At 44.6% G+C, this 19,817-nt stretch overlaps 1 protein-coding gene across 1 annotated transcript; it reads left to right on the forward strand.

Annotated features, from left to right (window-relative positions):
* Positions 1 to 5,537: 5,537 nt before the first annotated feature.
* On the forward strand, positions 5,538 to 19,224 carry ALDOB (aldolase, fructose-bisphosphate B). The gene is made up of 9 exons (XM_025888162.2): positions 5,538 to 5,680; positions 10,141 to 10,262; positions 11,087 to 11,298; positions 12,304 to 12,358; positions 13,224 to 13,384; positions 14,280 to 14,363; positions 15,194 to 15,368; positions 15,783 to 15,982; positions 18,704 to 19,224. The coding sequence occupies exons 2-9, from the start codon at positions 10,151 to 10,153 to the stop codon at positions 18,797 to 18,799; spliced, it is 1,095 nt and encodes a 364-aa protein (XP_025743947.1). The 5' UTR covers positions 5,538 to 5,680; positions 10,141 to 10,150; the 3' UTR covers positions 18,800 to 19,224.
* Positions 19,225 to 19,817: the final 593 nt, after the last annotated feature.

Raw genomic sequence — 19,817 nt, forward strand, 5'->3', positions numbered from 1 at the left:
AAATGAGAAAAGCTTTTGAGGGTGGGAGTGAGGTGGGAAGATTCAGGATGAAGGACACAGGAGATGATGAGTTTGGGTATTGTGGGAGCAAAAGTTTTAGAGTGACTCTTCTTTGGTGACTGAGAGGGAAAAGGGAATTTGGAGAATGTAGGAGAAGGGGATAATGATGAAGAAGATGATAGCAACTGTTATTTATCCAGTAATTAATTTTTGCCAGGCATTATGCATAGCCCTTTTTGTTCATCATCATTCAATCCAATCCTTCAACAATGTTGTAGGTTACGTTTTATTATTATCCTTTCACTGCTGAGGAAACTGAGGCTCGAAGAGCTTAGAGGACTTGCCCAAAGTAACACAGTGAGGAAGCCCTGAGCCAGAATTTAAGAGTAAGTTCTATTTAACTTCAGAGTCCAGATTCTTAATGATGAAAAAATATTGACTTGCCACAAAATTTTATGTCTAGATGTTCAGAAAGGCACAACGTTGAGTTTGTAGGTAACTGGATTAATTACCTGAGAGTAGATGGCTGAGGTGGTCACTAAGCAATGGACTGGTCCACTATTTGCAGATGCTGGCTGGTTGCCTGCCCCTCAGAGTCTGAGCCTTTTGTCCAGCTTTCCAGGATCGGGTCAGCCTGGCACTCTTCATTCCTATGGGAAGAAGCAACCCAAGGGGTAGGGGAATAGGAGACAGGGAGTTAGAACTACCCAGGTTCTTTCATACACACCAGTATTTTGAAGATTTCTTTTCTTTTCTTTTAAAGATTTATTCATCTATTTTAGAGAGAGAGAGAGAATGAGAGCAGGAGCTCGAGCAGGGGGGAGGGGCAGAGGGAGAGAGAGTCCTTCAAGCAGACTCCCTGCTGAGCGTGGAGCCTGATGCCCTGATGCCCAACTTGATCCCAGGACCCTGAGATCATGACTTGAGCTGAAATCAAGAGTCAGATGCATAACCAACTGGGCCACCCAGGTGCCCCAGTATTTTGAAGATCTGTAGTCAAAAATAATCTATTTTAACAATACTTCCCAAAAGAAAACATTTTTATGGTCTGAGTTTCTTATATTATTGTTTGAAACCATTTACTTTGTTTTAGGACAATCATGTGTGTTAAAAAAACATGCAATTTCAGAGGAGAAGACCATAGAACATGGCCACTAGACGGGATCCCTCCTTCACTGCAGAGATGATGAGTTCAAGGCCCGAGGATGGCTTTAAAATCACAGATTAATATTCAAGTCCTTGCCCTGCTACTTACTAATGGCGTGACCTTGAGCCAGAGTCAGGATCAACTCCTTCCTCTCCAAAACAAAGCCTAGCCAGCTGAATGATGTATTCTATGTGAGGTGCCCAGAAAAGGTCCTGTGAGGAGGAAGGATCAACAAATAGTATTACTCTCCCTTGGGTAATATGTTCCACCACCCAGTGTAGAACTAGGACCAGAACCTTATTTTCTGATTCTCATGTGGGGTGTGTGTGTGTGTGTGTGTGTGTGTGTGTGTGTGTGTGTGTACACATGTACATGCGTAACACAGAAGCATTGGTAATGTTTGCTTCCCTGAAGCAACATGGTTTAGTCATCCTGTAATTAGGTAGGGCTTTATCGTTTCCAAAACACTCACTTAGATGTTATCGCTCACTCAGTGGGACCACATGGAAAAGTTATACAGGGGTGGGATTCCTAGGCCCACCTTGCACATCAGGTATGGGAGGATGAGGGAACGTGGTTTCCTTCAGTCCCCTAGCTAGCCGGGGACAGAACCAGACCACCACCCAGATCTTGTGCCTCCCTCCCTGTACCTCTTTCCACTGGTGCACAATGCCTACCCACATAAAGGCCAAACAGTTCCACCAAAGAGATAAGGAATAGTGAAAAAAATACAGGCTGGGGGTCATAAATGACATAAGTAACTGACAATCCTGATTAGATAGTGAGGGAAAAATTGGACTTTGATATGATTGAGCAAAAGTCAAAGACAAAACACTGACAAGGCAGTAAACAACTCGCTAGGAGGGAATATGGGACAATGGGGGCTGGTGGTCACTGCTGACCCCAGTGTAACTCTTTCCTGTCAGATAACTACTGGTCACTCTAATCCTGAAAGTCTGCAGCCCTGTCCTTTCTGACTCTGACTCAGCAGCGTCCTAACTGCACATATATGTTTCCTCGGACAAGGCAAACCTTGTTCTTTATCACATTCAGGCTTTAGTTGTCTCTAGTCTCAAGGGGGTGGTATTTCTAAGCCCTAGAATTTAGATCATCTTAAATTCTCACTGTCCCTCTGTGCATAGGTTTTACAGTCTGACACGCTCGATCAGACGGTATGGAGCATGATTTAGCCATGTAGCAATCTGGAATATCTAGACTTTTCTTTCACGGTACTTCATGGAGTCTTCATTGAACATTGCCACTACCACCACAACTTGGTACTTTTTAAATATGCATTCTCTTATTTGGTTTGATTTGATTTGATTCTCAACTCAACTTTCTCTTCCCACTTCTTAGATTAGAAGCCCCTTGACAACAGGCCAGTCTTATTCACCGTGTATTCTCTACAAAAGTATACTCTCTGCGAAATGCCTCTGGAGCTAACCAAATGCCTTATACATAGAACCTCAATAAAAATTTTGTGAACCATGCTGAAATAACACTAGCTCTATCCCTATGACCAAAATGACTGCTGGTTTCAGGGTGCTGAAACTATCCCGACCCCCACAGCAGATTTCAAGACAATAAGGAAACATCTGCACCACAGATTAGAAAAGAGATTTTTAAAATGCCATATTGACCCAACCATGGATCTTCCTTGCATCGTGTAGATGTGGTCCCTTTTTATGAAAGTCCTTCCCCTATAATATTATTAAGTCTCTACTGATTGTAACTCCATGATCCAGGAGATTTACTGGCATGTACAAATTTGTTTGTGGACTCAGACCTCATAGGGCTCACGAATACATTGAATTCGTGGCCCTTCATAGTCAAATCAGAACTGTCTAGAGTGGGGTGGGGAGTGGAAAATAAACATGGCAGTTGTTGGAGGTATTGACAGTAATGCTCACGAATGACATCATCTTATTTTTGCCTGTTAGGAGAGTCTGCAGTTGGAGACCTCTAAACCAGAAGTATGCATTCAGTTTGGGCCATTTAATAAAAATGTACTCTGTGCTACACCCCTCACCATATGTCATTTCATTCCTGCTTCATAATCAGTTTTGGATGGAGGCATGACCAGCCCATTTTACCAATGGCAACACTGAGGATCAGAGAGGTTGGAGGATTCCCCAGTGTTTCACAGCCCCCGAGTCCCACGCTCTTTCCACATATCATATTATATCTCACTTTGGAACATTTTGCTAAGTTAAGAGACTTTTAAAAAACCACACAACCCTGCAAGCAGTCTGTGTTGCGCCGGGGTTGCTGTTTCTCTAAGCTCCAGGAAGCCTTGCCCTTGCTTTCCTGCACTTCGAGTTTCAGTGGCACATCCAAGCCCGGAGGTGGCCAAATGCTGATGCCATAAGAGCCACAGCAGGTGGCACCAGTCAGGGGCGAATGTGTTCACGCTCCTCTGACACGCTGGCCAGGCTGCTGTCCACGTGAAATGATACCCAGCAAGAGCAGGGCCACCCAGGTCTGCCGACGCAAGGCATTCTTTCCTGATGAATGCAGGTTTAATGTCCAAGGTTATAAACTGCTGGGAGGGGGAGAGGGAAAGGGCTAATCTATGCCATCTGTGGCAGCTAAAAGGTAAGCAGCCCTGCTTTAGACCACTGGCTTGGAGGAAACAGGAGTTCCTGTGTGCCCGTCCTGTGACTCCAGGCAAGTTACTTGCCTTCTCCAAACAAGAGTTTCCCCACCCAGAAAACAGGAGTAATAAACCTCTCCTCAGAGGGGTGCTGAGATGGCAGATCATGTATAAAAAGAACCAGAGGCATCCTAACACCTCAAAAAAATAGCAACTATTATTGTTATTGCTGTCATTGTTATAACAAGAATAATTCATGCTGCTAGCGTAAGTAAAATTGTTTCTACCATGCATCTCTTGGCAGGTGGCACGTTTTAGTCACGATTCTGACACTCCAAGCCTGACCCCCAACAGCTGTCACTAGTCCTGCTCTCCATTCTGTCATCACTATCCTCCATATTCTTCCTTCATTCTCCTTTGACAAAAATCAAATCTGATGAAACTCGCATATCCCCCAAATCAGGCCATCTTGGTCTGATCAGGGGCTTGCATGAGCATCAGGTGGAGATGGGGAAACCAGAAAGTGTGCCTTCAGCGGGCACGTGGAGTCAAGAATGCTGATTGACCTTTACCTGGCCTGGTCCTTTGCTCTCCTTAGGACAGGCCTTGGCCAAAACTTCCATTGCCAAATGGGCCTCAGTTTTGTGTTTCAAACATTTCAATTTCCTTTAATAATCATCTTTGTTGTCTAATGCTCCCCCACTTTTAGAAGCTGTCTGAGCCTGAACTCTATTAAGACAACTTAGTTCTCTGCTTCTTTTTCCTTCATTCCATTGACAGTTCACTTATTAGAGCACCACACCCTATACCATCAAGCACTTTGGTTTTTAGGGGTTTTTTTCCCCCTTCCATTTTATGAGTTATCCCAAAGGAATATAGTCCTGAGAATTTTATGCTTTCCTGTGATCATGGTCATTCATTATTTTTAGATTTCCCCCAGAACTTTTATTTGCCTCAGGAAGAAAATTTTATTTGCCTCCTCTTGACCTAGATTTTGGTTTAGTGCTCAGGAAAAAAAAAATTCCCGTAAAACGAACCCTTACCCAAACACTGCCATAACTAGGGAAGCTGGTGGCTTACAGCAATCACTTTGAGTTTTATTCTAGTTTTTTTTTTTTTTTTTACCACGCTACAGACAAATGCATAAAGGGTGAGAAAGAATGAGAATGGGGTAGATACAGTGTGTTCTGGTATTATCAACATCAGGGGGCCCAGCTTGGTTTTGGAGGACAAGGAGGGATCTCCTGCCTACTGTGTGCAGGCACTCTACAAACTCATTTAATGCTCTTGTGAAGTTGAGATCCCACTTTACAGAGGAGGATATTAAGGCCTGGAGACATAGGAAGGAAGGAAGGGAGGAAGGAAGGGAGGAAGGAAGCGAGGAAGGAAGGAAGGAAGGAAGCGAGGAAGGAAGGAAGGAAGGAAGGAAGGGAGGGAGGGAGGGAGGGAGGGAGGGAGGGAGGAAGGAAGGAAGGAAAGAAAAGAAGCCTTGGCCAAGGTCGTGTGTTTAGTAAGTGCTAGAGCTAAGGTGACATTCTTCGCAGGTTCTGTTGGTGGCTCTAGAGTTCTGTCATTTACTAGCTGTGTGACTTAGGGGACTCCCCTAATCCTCTGTGCCTCAGTTTCCTCACCTGAAAAATGAACCGTCTGGATGAAGAACTACACGGTCTCCAGATAGCCCCTGTAGCTTTAACATTCCCTGAGTCCAATGAGTGTGTGAGCATGATCAGGACTGGCTGTTTATGAGCCAATCAGGCACGGATAAACAGTGGGAAGAGGAGGGTGAAAGTTAAAAATATATATATATATATATACCAAAAACCAACAAACTTTGACAGGAGGTCTATAAAAACTGCGTGTTCCCAGGGTTTCGTCCTATTTGGCAGCTGCTGACTCCTCCACAGCTTCTGATCCCTAAGAGGACTTTCCTCTCCCAAACTGTAAGTAACAGAACTTCCTTTGTCTACCTGGACTGCACCAGGGAGTGAGGGTTACTGATGGTGCTACACATGTAGCCGAGAAAGTCTGTTTGCTTTTATTTTCAGGAGAAACTTGGTGGTGGCCGAAAACGTGCTGGTGTGCTGAAATGGTTGTTTTTCTCCCTAAGTGTAAATGCTCATCCACAGCTTTGCTGATTCTCTGAGTGGAGGCAAATGTTCAAGACCGTTCCCAGTGTTACCAGTACGAAGGTGCTTCTGTCTCTGGCCTGGGAGAAACAACTTGAATACACTTATTTGGCAAGGTTCTAATCACTTCTCGAGATTCCTGCTCATTCCTACCCTCCCCATAACAACTGCTTATTTCCATGATTTATTTACAGACCTGTCGTCTAACGTCATTTTCTTTATTCTCTTTCTACACCCACTAGTGTTGGCACTGAAGTTTTTGGTCACACAGATGAACTCCTTGCTTTCCCCCACAGCTCAAAGGAGAATGCAGAACAGGCTTGGTATCGCCACAGGGCACCGCCGTCATTAGATTATGAATTATCAAACTTCCACTCATTTGATTGTTCCTATAACATTTCCTCCTTTGAAGATCCTACAGCTTAAGTTATTTGGAATCAAAAGCGGCTGATGACCTTTGGGACATTTGCTCTACTATTTGAAAAATAGACATGTTGTGAGGATAGGTTGCCTTCTAAAATAAACTTCTCCTAAATAGTTACCTAGGGCTCCATTTGCCAGTTTGGATCCAGTGGGGGTCCAGCTCTGCTGCCGTTAGGCCAAGGCACATCTGGCCACCCCCCAGGCCAACGCTAGAGCCCGAGGTGCTGAATGCAGTGTAGATGCTGTAATCCTAGAAGAAAGAGCAACACTCAGCTCTCTTTCCGAGCTACCTCACCTGTGTTCAAAGGCACCAGGCTGTCATAAGGCATCTCACTGCTTTTGTCACTGTGACATGGGGGTGGGTAATGAAGCTGTGGGCATCTTCACACACCTGTATATAAAATTCTTGCTCACAGTACCCGGAGATCATAGGCTTTCAATGCATAAGCCCCTCATGTCCTTTTGAAAACCTGTCTGCCTTGTACATTGGAGAAGTGAATGGACTCTCTACTCCCTGATATTTCTCCAGGAGTTAAATATTCATATTTTCTATGAATATTTTCATATTCACTATTTTACAAATCATTCTCTTTTCACCCAGAACCTCTCGAAGGAAGGTAGAAATAACCATACTGTAGGTTTTATGTGCTATTTTGCTGAAAAGGATTGGAAAAGGGATTCCAAGTCATAAGCCAGTAGGATGTGGTTTATAATCCTAGAGCATCACAGTTTAGAAGGGGCATCAGACATAATCTTTCTGAGCCTCAGTTTCCCCATCTTTAAAGTTGGCAGGGTTAATATAGATATCCCTGAGGTCATTTGCAGCTGTTTTTCTGTGATTGCCTTCCATTCTCTTATTTTCATATTCACAACCTCTTCCCAGATTTGTATATATATCACCTGTTAATATATTATGTATAATACATAATGTCATATATAGACCTATTTGAGAAATCAAACATTACAAAAAATGTATAAAGTAAAATGTGAGAGTTAGTCCATCCCATCCCAATCCCCACAAATAATACCAGGGTGGTTATTCTCTGCTTATATAGATCTACAAACTGTATGTGTTATACCATTTTTTTAATTAAACAAGAATGATATTTTATATCACATACTTTTCTGAAACTTGCCTTTTTTTTCTTTTTACTTAATAATATAATGTGAACCACTTCCCATCACACTTTAAAATCAGATTGGCTTGAGACCTCGATGAGCAGAGGCTTAGGAGCCCAAGATCATTCTCTATGGTTACCCACTCCCACCTGGCCTCCTGTCTCCCAGGGATGAACATTGGTCTGTGATCCTGTTTTATGATTAACAGAGGGGCAACATTTGTGCTGAGGTGGTATAGACCTTTAATCTCTCTGTAGAAGTTTAACTTCCCATAAACAGTATTGGTTCAATTTGACTTTTTCTCTGTTTTTTTTTCTGGTCAAGTCAGCACACTCAGACTGAAAAAAATAACTTGGTAGTAAATAGAAACATGGAATCTCAGGTAATTATTTTTTTAAAAATTTAAAAAAATTTAAAAAGAAATAGTAATACCCAACATTTTCATAATATATTATAAAACATCTTCATATTTATCATACAATTAACTCAACAAATATATTTTGAGCAACTATAATGAGTAGGGTGATCACAGGTCACAGTAGATCCACTTGGCAATGAGACACCCAGAACAGATATTAGCACCATTTATTCCACAGTAAACTAAGACTCAGAGAAGTTACTGACTGGCCCATGGTCCCAGTTAGGAGGAAGCAGAACTGGTCCTTGAATGCAGGTCTGTCTGATCTAGTAGCTAAAACCTGTGTGAATGTGTGAGATGTTTATGAATTGACGAGGTCCATGGTGTATGGATGATGAGCCACAGCCCACAGATTTTGGGTACTATGGGGGTGTTCTCAACAAGAACTCTGGGGGGTTTTTCAAGAGTCCACTTAGAGTCACCCAAAGGCCGATTCCTTTCACCAGGCTCACTCTTTCCTGGAAGGAGGGGAGTACTGCACCTTATCCCAACTTTGCGCCTTATTAGTTGAATGTCCTTGGACAAATAATTAAACTCCCTTATGTGCTTTCCTTATCTATTATGTGGTAGTGGTGGGGGAAGCCCAGCTGCCTTTGGAGGTTATAATAAGGAATGAATTATACAGTGCTTGTAAAGTAATTAGCGGAGTACTTGGCATTAATGGTGATTTGCTATTATTGGGCTATGTTTTCCTTTTGTTTCATTAAGGAAACATCTTGATTTCTTAATTGTGAATTCCTTTATGCAGTTACCTAAACTGAGAGAGAGGATTTGTACTTTGGCCTGAAGGTTGCCAACTTCAGGTTGGCTTCTTCTACATAAAGATCTAGTAACCAGATTTACAGCTAGTAATCCCTGACTACAGTATTAGGAACTCATGTGTAAACAAGGGGAAACATTATCTTTAGGTGGCTGGGATAGGAGCAGCCTTGGAAGAATATCTTCTCTAGAGATCATTGCCCACTAGCCTGTCCTGTTCCCAGTGACAGCACTGTGGTTCCACCCTTTGGGGTTAAGACGAGGACTCTTGTTGAAGTGAAAGTAGCATCAGTGATACCAATGATACTTTTTCAAGAATCAGTTCAGTAGCCACCCACTTCTTATATCAAGCCTGCCTTGAAGGGATGCAGAAAATGTGAAGAAATTGATTTACCAGGAGGGGCAGGACTGAGTGGGGAGCTCTGCCTCCCCGTAGCTGAGACCTTGGACAAATCAGTTAACTTCTCTGAAGCTTACCTTGCTCATTAATTAACAAAGATACTAGTTGCCCTGGTTACCCGGTTGCTGAGTGGATCAAATGAGAACTGAGGTGTCCCTGGGCTTGCAGGAAGTGGAAAGCAGGCATGGGGCGTCTAACCTATGGGTGAGTATATGAGAGGAAGGGGACCGGAGAAAGGAGGAGGTCATAGGATTGGATGGGAAACCACTAAAGATAATCTTTACTACCATTTTTTTTTCTTTGATGCAAAATCACTCTTTCTAACATCCAAGATGAGAGCCCTGTGAGCTTGCATTTTCAAGACTGGCCCGAAGTGGCAGCCCAACAAAAGCAATGATCCCCTTCAGAGAAACCACTGCTGAGAAGGGTGCTTGGATAGGGGATCTTCAAACCAGAGTCCTTCCTTGCTAGAGCAGTGAAGCTGAGAATTACTGGGGCAAGGATCACCAGATGACTTTGGCATCCGAGTCCATGGGAGCCTCCAGCCCAGAGGCACTAAGGGAAAATCTTCCCCACCTATCCCAAATGCTGTCATAGGTCATTGAATATAAGAAAAAAGAGCCTTACACACCATACTGTCTATGTCCCAAAGCTAAGGGAGGTTAACTGCAAGGCCAAAGCCTCTCAAGCTTGCTACCCAGAGAATAACACAGGCTAACAGAACAAAATGGGAGATGGCCATAGAGGCTAAAAGCCCCACTGTCCTGGCCTCAAGTCATCCAGAGCACACAAAGGCACCAGCAATCCACAGAGAGATAGTCAAGTACTGCAGGCCATCTATTTATCAGATTTGAGTGGATCACTAATGAGCTGGTTCAAGTCTCCGGATCAGTGAACCCAACGGTCTCCTGGAAGATAATTCTGTTTAGGATGACCAGGAAATTTGGCATCCCACTTTCATCCACTATGGCTAATTACAACTCCTTAAGCTAAAGGGGGAAAATCCCAGACCTCAGTTGTTCATCCAGTTATGGAAGTGGGCCGAAAGTATAAGAGGAGCCTAGAGGGTTTGTTTGTATACCTTCCCTGCCTTGGTCACGAATCTGTCTGAGCTACCTGCAGTTCTGTTCAGGACACTCCTGCACTCTTTTCCAGACCTGTCACCATGGCCCCCCGATTTCCAGCCCTCACCTCAGAACAGAAGAAGGAGCTCTCCGAAATTGCACAGCGCATTGTTACCAATGGGAAGGGGATCCTGGCTGCAGATGAGTCTGTAGGTGAGCGCAAGTAACATCATACAACAAGCGTGTTCTTATTTCTACAACTTAGCCAACGCAAGCAACAATTATATTCTCTTTCCTCTCAGAGGAGTAAAGGTACACAGGAGTGGGAACAGAAGAGCCAGCAAGCATAGACAGACATTTTGAGTCCTATAGTTCCAGTAGGTAGATTTCTGAAAACCAAGGGAAGAGGCTCAAGCCCCCCATTTCAAGGCCCCTTGCCAGGGATCATTTGAATCTAGACTGTAGCAAGGCCAAGAACTCAGGAACCAGAATGAGATCAGATACATAGACCTCTGCTACTAATGAGAAGTCAGTGTAAGGTCAGCTAAGGAAGGGCAGGGAGGGCAGGGAAGTGCCCTCATCTGGAACAGGGAAGGGCTTGTGGCTGAGAGAAGCCCAGGATGACACAAGGGTAGGTTGTGGCAGGCCTGTCTGGCCCACCATAAAATGATAGAAACCAGGGAAGTCAAGAGCCCGCCCCACCCCTCCTCCTATGGTACATACATCTAGTCAGATTGAGGGCTGGACCTGGGTCGGGGTGGTGATGGCTGGAGAGGCCTGAGGACCTAATATACACACTTGGACCCACTGGTGGCTTCCACCGTGACCCTGACATATCTAGTCCATACGCTGCCTATCCAACATCCTGGCAGCAGTCAAGATCTTTCCCCTGGGAGCCGAAAAAGGAGACAGGAGTTTTAAAGATCTGGATAAAAAAGAGTCTTGCCCTCCATCCTGCTGAGGGTCATTAGAGGGGAGGAGGCCGGCAGTACAGGCCTGGTTGGCTCCTCAAGCTGCCTTTGTCCCGCCCACCCTAGGCACCATGGGAAACCGCCTGCAGAGGATCAAGGTGGAGAACACCGAGGAGAACCGCCGGCAGTTCCGAGAAATCCTCTTCACCGTGGACAACTCCATCAACCAGAGCATCGGGGGCGTGATCCTGTTCCACGAGACCCTCTACCAGAAGGACGGCCAGGGAAAGCTGTTCAGAAACATCCTCAAGGAAAAGGGGATTGTGGTGGGAATTAAGGTGAACACTTCCCTTTCCATTTCCCTTTTGCCTCATCCCAGCCAAATGCCCAGCCCAGTCACCGGGCTGATGCTCTGAACACCCTCTTCATCTAGTCACTGTTCCCTCTGTCCTTCTCATTATCAGCCTACCCCCTGAGAAACAGGTCCTCTTCTAGATTTTTTGGCTGGTGTCTTCTTCTTTCAACTAAGTTTTATGCAAGGTACTCAAGCTCCTGGTGTCTCGATTTTCTCATTTCTGAAATGGGAATAGTAGTGCCTACCTCATAAAGCTCTTATAAGGATGAAAGGAGTTTGTAAAAAAAACCACATAATCATTATTTAGTTCATGGTCACTATTAATGATTAAACCACTTACTGTTCGGGTACAACTCAGTCTTCCAAAACTGCAAGAACTTCTCACGAGTGAAAACTAGTTATCTGTTGAGTGCTTACAACTCCAAGCGCTCATTTAATCCTCCTCGTAACCCCTGGAGGTCAATTCACTTCTTACAAGGCATAGCATAACTTGGCCACAGCAAGACAAAACCAGAGCCAGTTCAAACCCAGCCTGTCTACCTCTCAGGCTCATGGCCTCAGCCTCTGCTATGCCGAGAGTAGGGGCTGCATCTTTACTCTTTCGATTTCCTGGAATAATGTCATGCTCGGTATGTGTAGGTTCTCCCTAAATGTCCCTTGCACAAATAAGAGAAGCTGCTCTTATATGGCCCCTCTGCATCCCAGGTACTGTCAGATTACTTCTTATTTCCCGAACTCCAGGCCTGTGCTTTCCATATTTTCCATCCTCCTACTGTTGACACTTGCATTTTTTTCTTCCAGGTACTTCCCTTCTGCTATGGATTTAATTGTGTCTCCCACCCTCACCCCCGCCCCGTGACTGATACACCTTCCTAATTCAACTCCTTAGCTTGTGAAAGATGAGAACTATTAGTACCAGGGGCTCTGCTTTTGTTTTCCTGGGACCCCTGACACCTGCTAATTACGTGTTAATTATTTATATTCACAGTTAGACCAGGGAAGTGCTCCCCTTGCAGGAACCAACAAGGAAACCACCATTCAAGGTAAGGATATCACCTGCTGATATGAATCATGCTAATATATGCTAGAAATGAAGGCAAGCAAAGAGGTGAGCAAGGGAAAACAAAATAAGAATCTCATCCTGGTTTTAAAGCCACACACACCTGCTTTTCAACCCTAACTCCTCTATTCCATAACTATGTGACCTTAGGCTGGTCACATACATGTCCTGAGTCAGTTAAAATAGGATGACAATATCTACTTTGCAGAGTAGTCATGGGGATTAATTAGACAATGTACATAAAGTGCTTACCACGGTGCTTTGCACAGAGAAGATACTCTTACCTGAGAATGTAATTTTTAGAGAAAAATCCAGCAGCAGAAGAGAGGAAAGGTCCCAAGCTTTGGGATCAGACCCACCAGGGTTTGACTCCTAGTTCTATCATTTACTAATTAGACAATTTTGCAAGGTGCTTCACTGCCCAAGTGGACAAGTACGAACCATAGCATTAGGTTAGTTAAGCAGAATTTGAATGCCAGCTCTGTCACTCATTAGCTCTGCAAACTTGGTAAAGTCACGTAACCTCTTGGAGCCTCAGGTTTCGCATCTGTAAAACAAGTATAATATTAACTATTAGAATTGTTATCATAATTAAATGAGATAAGGTATGCAAAATGCCTAGAATCATGCCTGGAACATAGTAAATACTAAACAAATATTAGTTCCCTCTGTTCTTCTTATTAAGTATAAAGCCCCAGTTTGGGCTTAGTATTGGGATTAATGTTTTCAGTCCTTAAGCTCTGCTGATCTGAAAGGTAAGGCAAAGAAGAACGCCTTCACTTTATCAGTGGCCCCATGGATCAGGGACATGAGTGCAAAGAAACCTTTCTCTCTTTTGTGACTTGCAGGTCTTGATGGCCTTTCTGAGCGCTGTGCTCAGTACAAGAAAGACGGTGCTGACTTTGGGAAATGGCGCGCTGTGCTGAGGATTGACAACCAGTGTCCGTCCAACCTTGCCATCCAGGAAAACGCCAACACCCTGGCCCGCTACGCCAGCATCTGTCAGCAGGTGGTCTGCCTTCCCCTTGGGCTAAAAAGCAGTCAGAAAGAGCTTTCTTCAGAACCTCTGTTTCCAATTTTACTACAAGTACATGAACCTTATCTCATCACTATATCCTGGTGGCATTTTCCACCACTTCTGCTATAGCCAAGCGTGGTAGGGAAAGATTTGGTCCCACAAGTCAGCTATGAGCCCAAAAGGCCAATGCCGTCAATGGCTGCCCTCTGCCAAAGTTCTATAAGCTGGGTCTTAAGAGTGATCCAGCCCCTATGGCCAGGGCACTTGCTTACCTGTGCTCCATCACATCTAAAACATGATCCTCTTAGATCCCTAGCTCGAGAGTGATAGCTCTGATTTAGCCCCAGTCCAAGTAATATCTTGGATGATGGTGACCTGACACTAGTTTCCAACATAGTGTCTCTGGGATCGATCCCAGTTAAGTCTGATTTGCTTGTGTGGGTGCTATGTTGAGGTTACCTGGGTTGTGGGTACCTGGAGAGTCCCAGTTAGAGCTATACACAGTGCTTAATTCTTTAATTAATCCACACAAGGGGCATCCTTATTAGTGATTGAAATTTTACTGCCCTAAAAGGGTGAGAGCTAGGTTCTGAGGTAGCTAGAATAGTCTCTAGAAGAACCTCTAGCTATAGAAATTAAGGATTTGCATTATTTTACCCACTCCCAGGGGAACTTTTTTTTTTTTTAATCTCATTGTTCTTTTTTGGCTAAGCCACAAATGCTCACTAGAAATTCCATTAAATTTCCTGATACTGCCTTTAAGTCAGTGAATGGCACTTCTCTATAAGGGCTTCATTTTATATCAATTGCAACTGTCAAATATCTTCTTAAGGAAAGGATCACGGTGAGCAGAGCTGCACTTTATCTCCCCCTTTTTCCTTTTTAGAATGGGCTGGTACCCATTGTTGAACCAGAGGTCATTCCTGATGGAGACCATGACTTGGAACACTGCCAGTATGTTACTGAGAAGGTAAGTCTTGAATATAAAGGTCCCAATTCCAGTTGAAATATCTTATTTTTAAGTAAGACCTGTTAATATATATCAGCTGTTATATATGAAATATTCTTCAGTTGGAATCATTATGTAGCATTGAGAAGATAAGGGGGTACGTATCAAACCTTCTACTCTTTTGGCACAATGGTATTCTCCACATGGAAGAAGGATAGGATTTGCAGTACCAAGACTTGGATATGACAATCCATGTTCCCAGTTGTGGGGCTGTGAGTAAATCCTATTGTGTTTTGGGATCAGTTACATTATATGTAAACAAAGAAATTTAAAAATAAGATGAGACTCACATGACAAAATGTAGTTAGAAGGTACTTTGTTCATATCTGCAACGCAACCTGATTTCACGTTCTCCACTTGCAAAAGTTGGTGGACTGAGATGAGGTCTGAAAGTGCTTCTGTCTCTAAAATGTATGTTTCTGTGACTCCTCAGCTTCTATGGAGATGGAGAATGGAGGCCAATTTAGATGTCCCCAACCAGCTAAATCAAGGCAGGCTCAACTGGCCAAAGGGAGTGAAGGGAAGGAAGGAGTGAGGGGGCTCCAGGAAGCAGAGCCATGCCACCTGTCCCTGCAGTGTGCAGTCAGAGTAGGGAAGGTGGGGCTAGGCCAGCTTGGCTGTGCTCAATGGCCGTGGCTTGCAGTTGCCTGTGCATTGCTCTGATGAGGAAACTTAGGCCAAGCCCCATACGAGGATTCCTTTGTCTCTCAGCCCTGCAACCTGAAAGTGCCAAGGTCAGGGGACTGTCAGGCTGGTGCTGGGTTTCAGCTTTTGGACGTCTTGTCCCTCAGGTCCTGGCGGCTGTCTACAAGGCCCTGAATGACCATCACGTTTACCTGGAGGGCACCCTGCTGAAGCCCAACATGGTGACTGCCGGACATGCCTGCACCAAAAAGTATACTCCAGAGCAAGTGGCTATGGCCACTGTCACCGCTCTCCACCGGACTGTTCCTGCAGCTGTTCCCGGTAAGGCTTTCCTTCTTTTCTGACTTGAGGTCTAAGCCCTTATCCCGTGAAGGAGCTCCACCAGCGTTTGTGCTTGCCCGGGAGTCTTGTATCCAAGAAATGGACCTCTGTGTCTCACAGGCGGCCAGCATGTCCCCTCACACTCCATGATACCACATAGCCTGTGTCTGTCCAAGTGCACACAATCCATTGATTTCCTCAGTAGGTCACCACCCTCCTTATTTATTAAAGCCCTTCTCTCCTTAGCCCTGCTAGCCTCGGCAGAAGCAAACTATAATTTTTCCAACCCAGTTCCATGCACATCAAGTAGAGAAAGGATGGAGGCATTCCGTCTCTTTTAGGCTCCTGGCTTGCTCTCTCCTGCTGGGCAGAGAGGCTGGGAAGAGTAGAGTGCAATGACTTCTCTCCTTCCAGGCATCTGCTTCTTGTCTGGTGGCATGAGCGAAGAGGATGCTACTCTCAACCTCAATGCTATCAACCTTTGCCCTCTACCAAAGCCCTGGAAACTCAGTTTCTCCTATGGACGGGCCCTGCAGGCCAGTGCACTGGCTGCCTGGGGTGGCAAGGCTGCCAACAAGAAGGCCACCCAGGAGGCTTTCATGAAGCGGGCCCTGGTAAGATGCTATTCCTTTTTGTTGTTGTTTTTAAGATTTTATTTATTTATTTTAGAGAGAGAAAGCAAGCAAGCAGGGAGAGGGGCAGCAGGAGAGGGAGAGAGAGAGAATCTCAAGCAGACTCCCTGCTGAGCGCAGAGCCCAGGGCTGGGCTGGATCCCACGACACTGAGATCACGACCTGAGCAGAAATCAAGAGTCAGACACTCAACCGACTGAGCCACCCAGGCGCCCTAAGATGCTACTACTTCTTATCTACTTGATGGAGTGGATACTAGGAGCCTGGCTCTCTTACCTGGAGAAGCATTGTTTTCTTCAGGACGTGACAGTATCTCCAGAAATGTCTATTGGATAGTTGAAAAGGTGGCATTAGAGCTCAGTAGGAAGGTGGGGGCTGGGAGAGTTGCGGACGATCCGCACTGGGAGGACGGTTGATGACAGTGGACAGTAGACAATTTCCACAGAGACACTTGAGAGGGAAGAGAAGAAGGCCAAGGACTGAACCAGAGCACCTTTCATTTTAGGAAAAAATAGAAGCAAGCCACTAGGACAAGCAGCAGTAATAACGTGGGAGGGGCCGAAGATCCTGGGAACCAATAGAAACAAGTTTCAAGGGGGTCAGTCATAACACACTACAGAGAGATTCAGAATAAAGGCTGAGACTGGCATGTGGGAGCCTACGGTGACCCTCAACACAACAGTTCCAATAGAGAGAGAAGAGGAAAAGTGCCCATTCAAGAAGGTTGTCAGGAAAAGACCCGGAAGGAGAATCAGGAGAAATGAGGACAGAATAGGATTTTATTCAGTCAGGAACCATTCCTTTTTGAATATCTACTGTGAGCCAAGGATTGGGGTGAACAAAGGAGACACAGATACTGGCCTCAGGGAGCTCAGAGTTTACCCAAAGAGGAGACAGCCAGGCATGTTTAAATGTAAAGCAGAAGGGTGATGGGTATTAAGGAGGGCACGTGCGGTGATGAGCACTGATGAGCGAGCAACTCATGAATCGTTGAACACATCAAAAACTAATGATGTATTATATGTTGGCTAATTGAACATTATAAAAAAATAAAGAAATTAAATGTAAAGCAAAAGGAGCCAGAGGAGAGATTAAAGATGAAGACGGTGGGGATAATTCAGAGGACACGGAGTTAGAAGAAACAGGATTACGTGAGACTATTAAATGCAGTTGGCCGAGTTGGTCTCAGAAAGCAGGGAAGAGACAGCCAAGAAGAAAAAAAAGTGGATTTGGAATCGGGTCTGTAGACATGAAGGGATGTAGCGGTTGATTACCATCGAGGGCATCTGTTGAGGGGGTAAGGGAATGGACACTTGCCTCTTGACACCAGGAAAGCCTGGGATAGCTGTTGAAGTAGTCCGCAAGGAGACTCACCAGACAGGATGGCCAAGCATCAGGCAAGGTGCAACTGAAATGAGAGTGAGTTTGCAGTGCATTAACTTAGGTCTGAAATTTTCCTAATAGCTCTCTTAATCATGCAGGAAGATCTAGAGCAATCTAAATGGGAAATAGGATAGAAGAGTAAAAGTTTAATAGAGGGAAGAGTGCTGAGTTTGAGCAATAGCCGTGTTAGGCGGCTTGCTGATCACAGAGGAGGCTGGGTGAGGAATCAAGTGTAGGAGGAGTTTGGCAATGAGGCACTTTTAAAGGGAAGGCAGACCCCAGAGAAGCTTAGAAGTCATCTCAGGGCCATAAGAGAGGTGTAAGATGTTAGAGGTAGTGCCTTACTTTGTTAGGATGGAGAGCTGGGTGTGGCTGTGCTGGGGTGTGGCTGATGAGGGGCAGGGAGATGTGGCTAATATGAAGGAGGGATTGTGAAAGTAAGGGTCGGAAGAGCCATCCACACAAAAGAAGGGAAGCTGAGCTCATTTAGGGTGGTGGTTCTCAAGCTTGAGTATGTATCCGAGTCACCTGGACGGCGTGTGAAAACAGATTCTGGGCCCCAGCCACTGGGTTTCTAATTGAGAACGTCTGGGGTCAAACCAGAGAATTTCCATTTCTAAGAAGCGCTGAGGTCCATGCAACATGCTTTGAAAATCACTGTAGATGTAGAAACAAGTCCGAGAGAGAGCAAGATAATAGGAACAGGGACTTGAAGACATGGTACCATGGAGTGGCGCTCAAATTCTATTATTGCAGGTTTCGTAATTCTGATCTCCCCTTTAATTGGAATTTACACAAGGAACCAAATGATAGTATGATTACAACTACAAAAAAATGATATATTCTTGGGGCAAGTATAGGTGGAAAATGAAAATTTTAAAAAAAGAACTTTTAAAATCTGCTGTTGTACCTCTGGCTGCACCTTGCCTGATCCTTCCGCATAACGTCTGGTCCATTTTCTAGCAAACTGCTGCAGCAGCCCCTGCAAGCTTCTCCACTGGAAACATCCATTCCCTTACCACTGTATCAACTTCAGTTTCTAATACGGTTGTTGCAATATTGTTGGTACTAAAAAGAAACTTTCTCAGTAACCGACACAAACTTCAGCTTGCCTGAGAGATGCTCAGGAAACTGGGATAAAAAAGGAGATAATGTATTATAGAAGGCAAGGAATGCTATCAGCACTAATATTTAGCAAAACCACTGTAAGGAGAGAGAAATCCAGATGCAGGTGGAGCTGGTTTCAAATGAGAGCCAGAGGGTCAAATACAGGGTTGCGTTTGCTCTAACCCCACGTCCTTTTTCACGCTTGTTTTTTAGGCTAACTGCCAGGCGGCCAAAGGACAGTATGTTCACACGGGCTCTTCTGCTGCTGCTTCTACTCAGTCCCTGTTCACAGCCTGCTACACCTACTAGAACCCCAGGCCCACCAGCCTGCCATCAGGTCTTCTGGGTGTCTTCGTAGGAGGGCTGAAAGAGAATGACTTTTCTACTGACCCTGGAAATTAGACAAAATCAGATCGGAACTACTGGAAACACAGTGCATGTTAAATTCTTAGACACAACGATAAAAGAATCAGTTCTTGAAACGTAGGTGTGAATATCAAGGATCTGACGAAATTTCATGCAATTTCCTCGCAACAGCTTTAGCTCCCCAAGCCCCAGAGTATCCACCCACGAAAAGAATAGACTTGAAAACAAAATCAGCTCTCCGATCGAATAATGACCACCTCAGAAGCTGAGTGTGGAGAAGTGTGTCTTATTCAACAATCGTAGCAGTGGTAGGTTATGAAGGAGGCAACTGCAACCAAAAAAGAAATAAAATGTTCTAGAAGCCTTCAGCTGGTATCAGGTTTTACTTTCGCTCCTGCTTCCAAAGGGCTCAGTATAGTTCATGACCTTTGACTCTACTAGACATGACTGACATTAATGGTCAGGGTCCTCAACTAGGGCTACTCATTGAAATCATCTGCCAAAAATGTAAAAACCCAGATGTTCAGACCACACTCCAGCCCAGAAACTCTGGATGTGGGATCCTCTATCAGGGTTTCTTAACAGCTTCTTTGGGGATTCCAAAGTATAGCCACATTTGGGAACTACCACGCTAAATTTCAAGTCTGAGGATATTTTAAAATGAAGGCCCTTCATAATAGGAAGCAAGCTACACTGTAAAATGATTTCAAGCAACATGCAGAGTGTAATGGGAGAATCAGTGTGGCTATGATGCTCGCGGTGTTCCTCTTGAAGTGACCCACGTTTGGTGGGACACACACTCCACTCCCTATGCACATCTGAGCACACTACCTCAGTTTGCAGTAAACACAATTCACGTAATTGTACTTTATTGTGGCTTTCAATGTTCAGAATTAACCTAGAGAAAAAGCATTAAAGAAAACCATAGTTACAAAAGAGAATTTAAATATAATTTTGTACA

This window comes from Callorhinus ursinus, unplaced genomic scaffold, assembly GCF_003265705.2.
Source record: "Callorhinus ursinus isolate GAN/ISIS: 27379988/994484 unplaced genomic scaffold, GSC_fseal_2.0 scaffold24, whole genome shotgun sequence".
Lineage (NCBI taxonomy): Eukaryota > Metazoa > Chordata > Mammalia > Carnivora > Otariidae > Callorhinus > Callorhinus ursinus.

What these genes read in the sequence shown, in the direction of transcription:
- ALDOB (XM_025888162.2), top strand. Translation starts at nt 10,151, where the DNA reads ATGGCCCCCCGATTTCCAGCCCTCACCTCAGAACAGAAGAAGGAGCTC. An exon ending in GCCAGTATGTTACTGAGAAG is followed by an intron (nt 14,364 to 15,193) that starts GTAAGTCTTGAA and finishes CTTGTCCCTCAG; the next exon opens with GTCCTGGCGGCTGTCTACAA. An exon ending in CTTTCATGAAGCGGGCCCTG is followed by an intron (nt 15,983 to 18,703) that starts GTAAGATGCTAT and finishes CTTGTTTTTTAG; the next exon opens with GCTAACTGCCAGGCGGCCAA.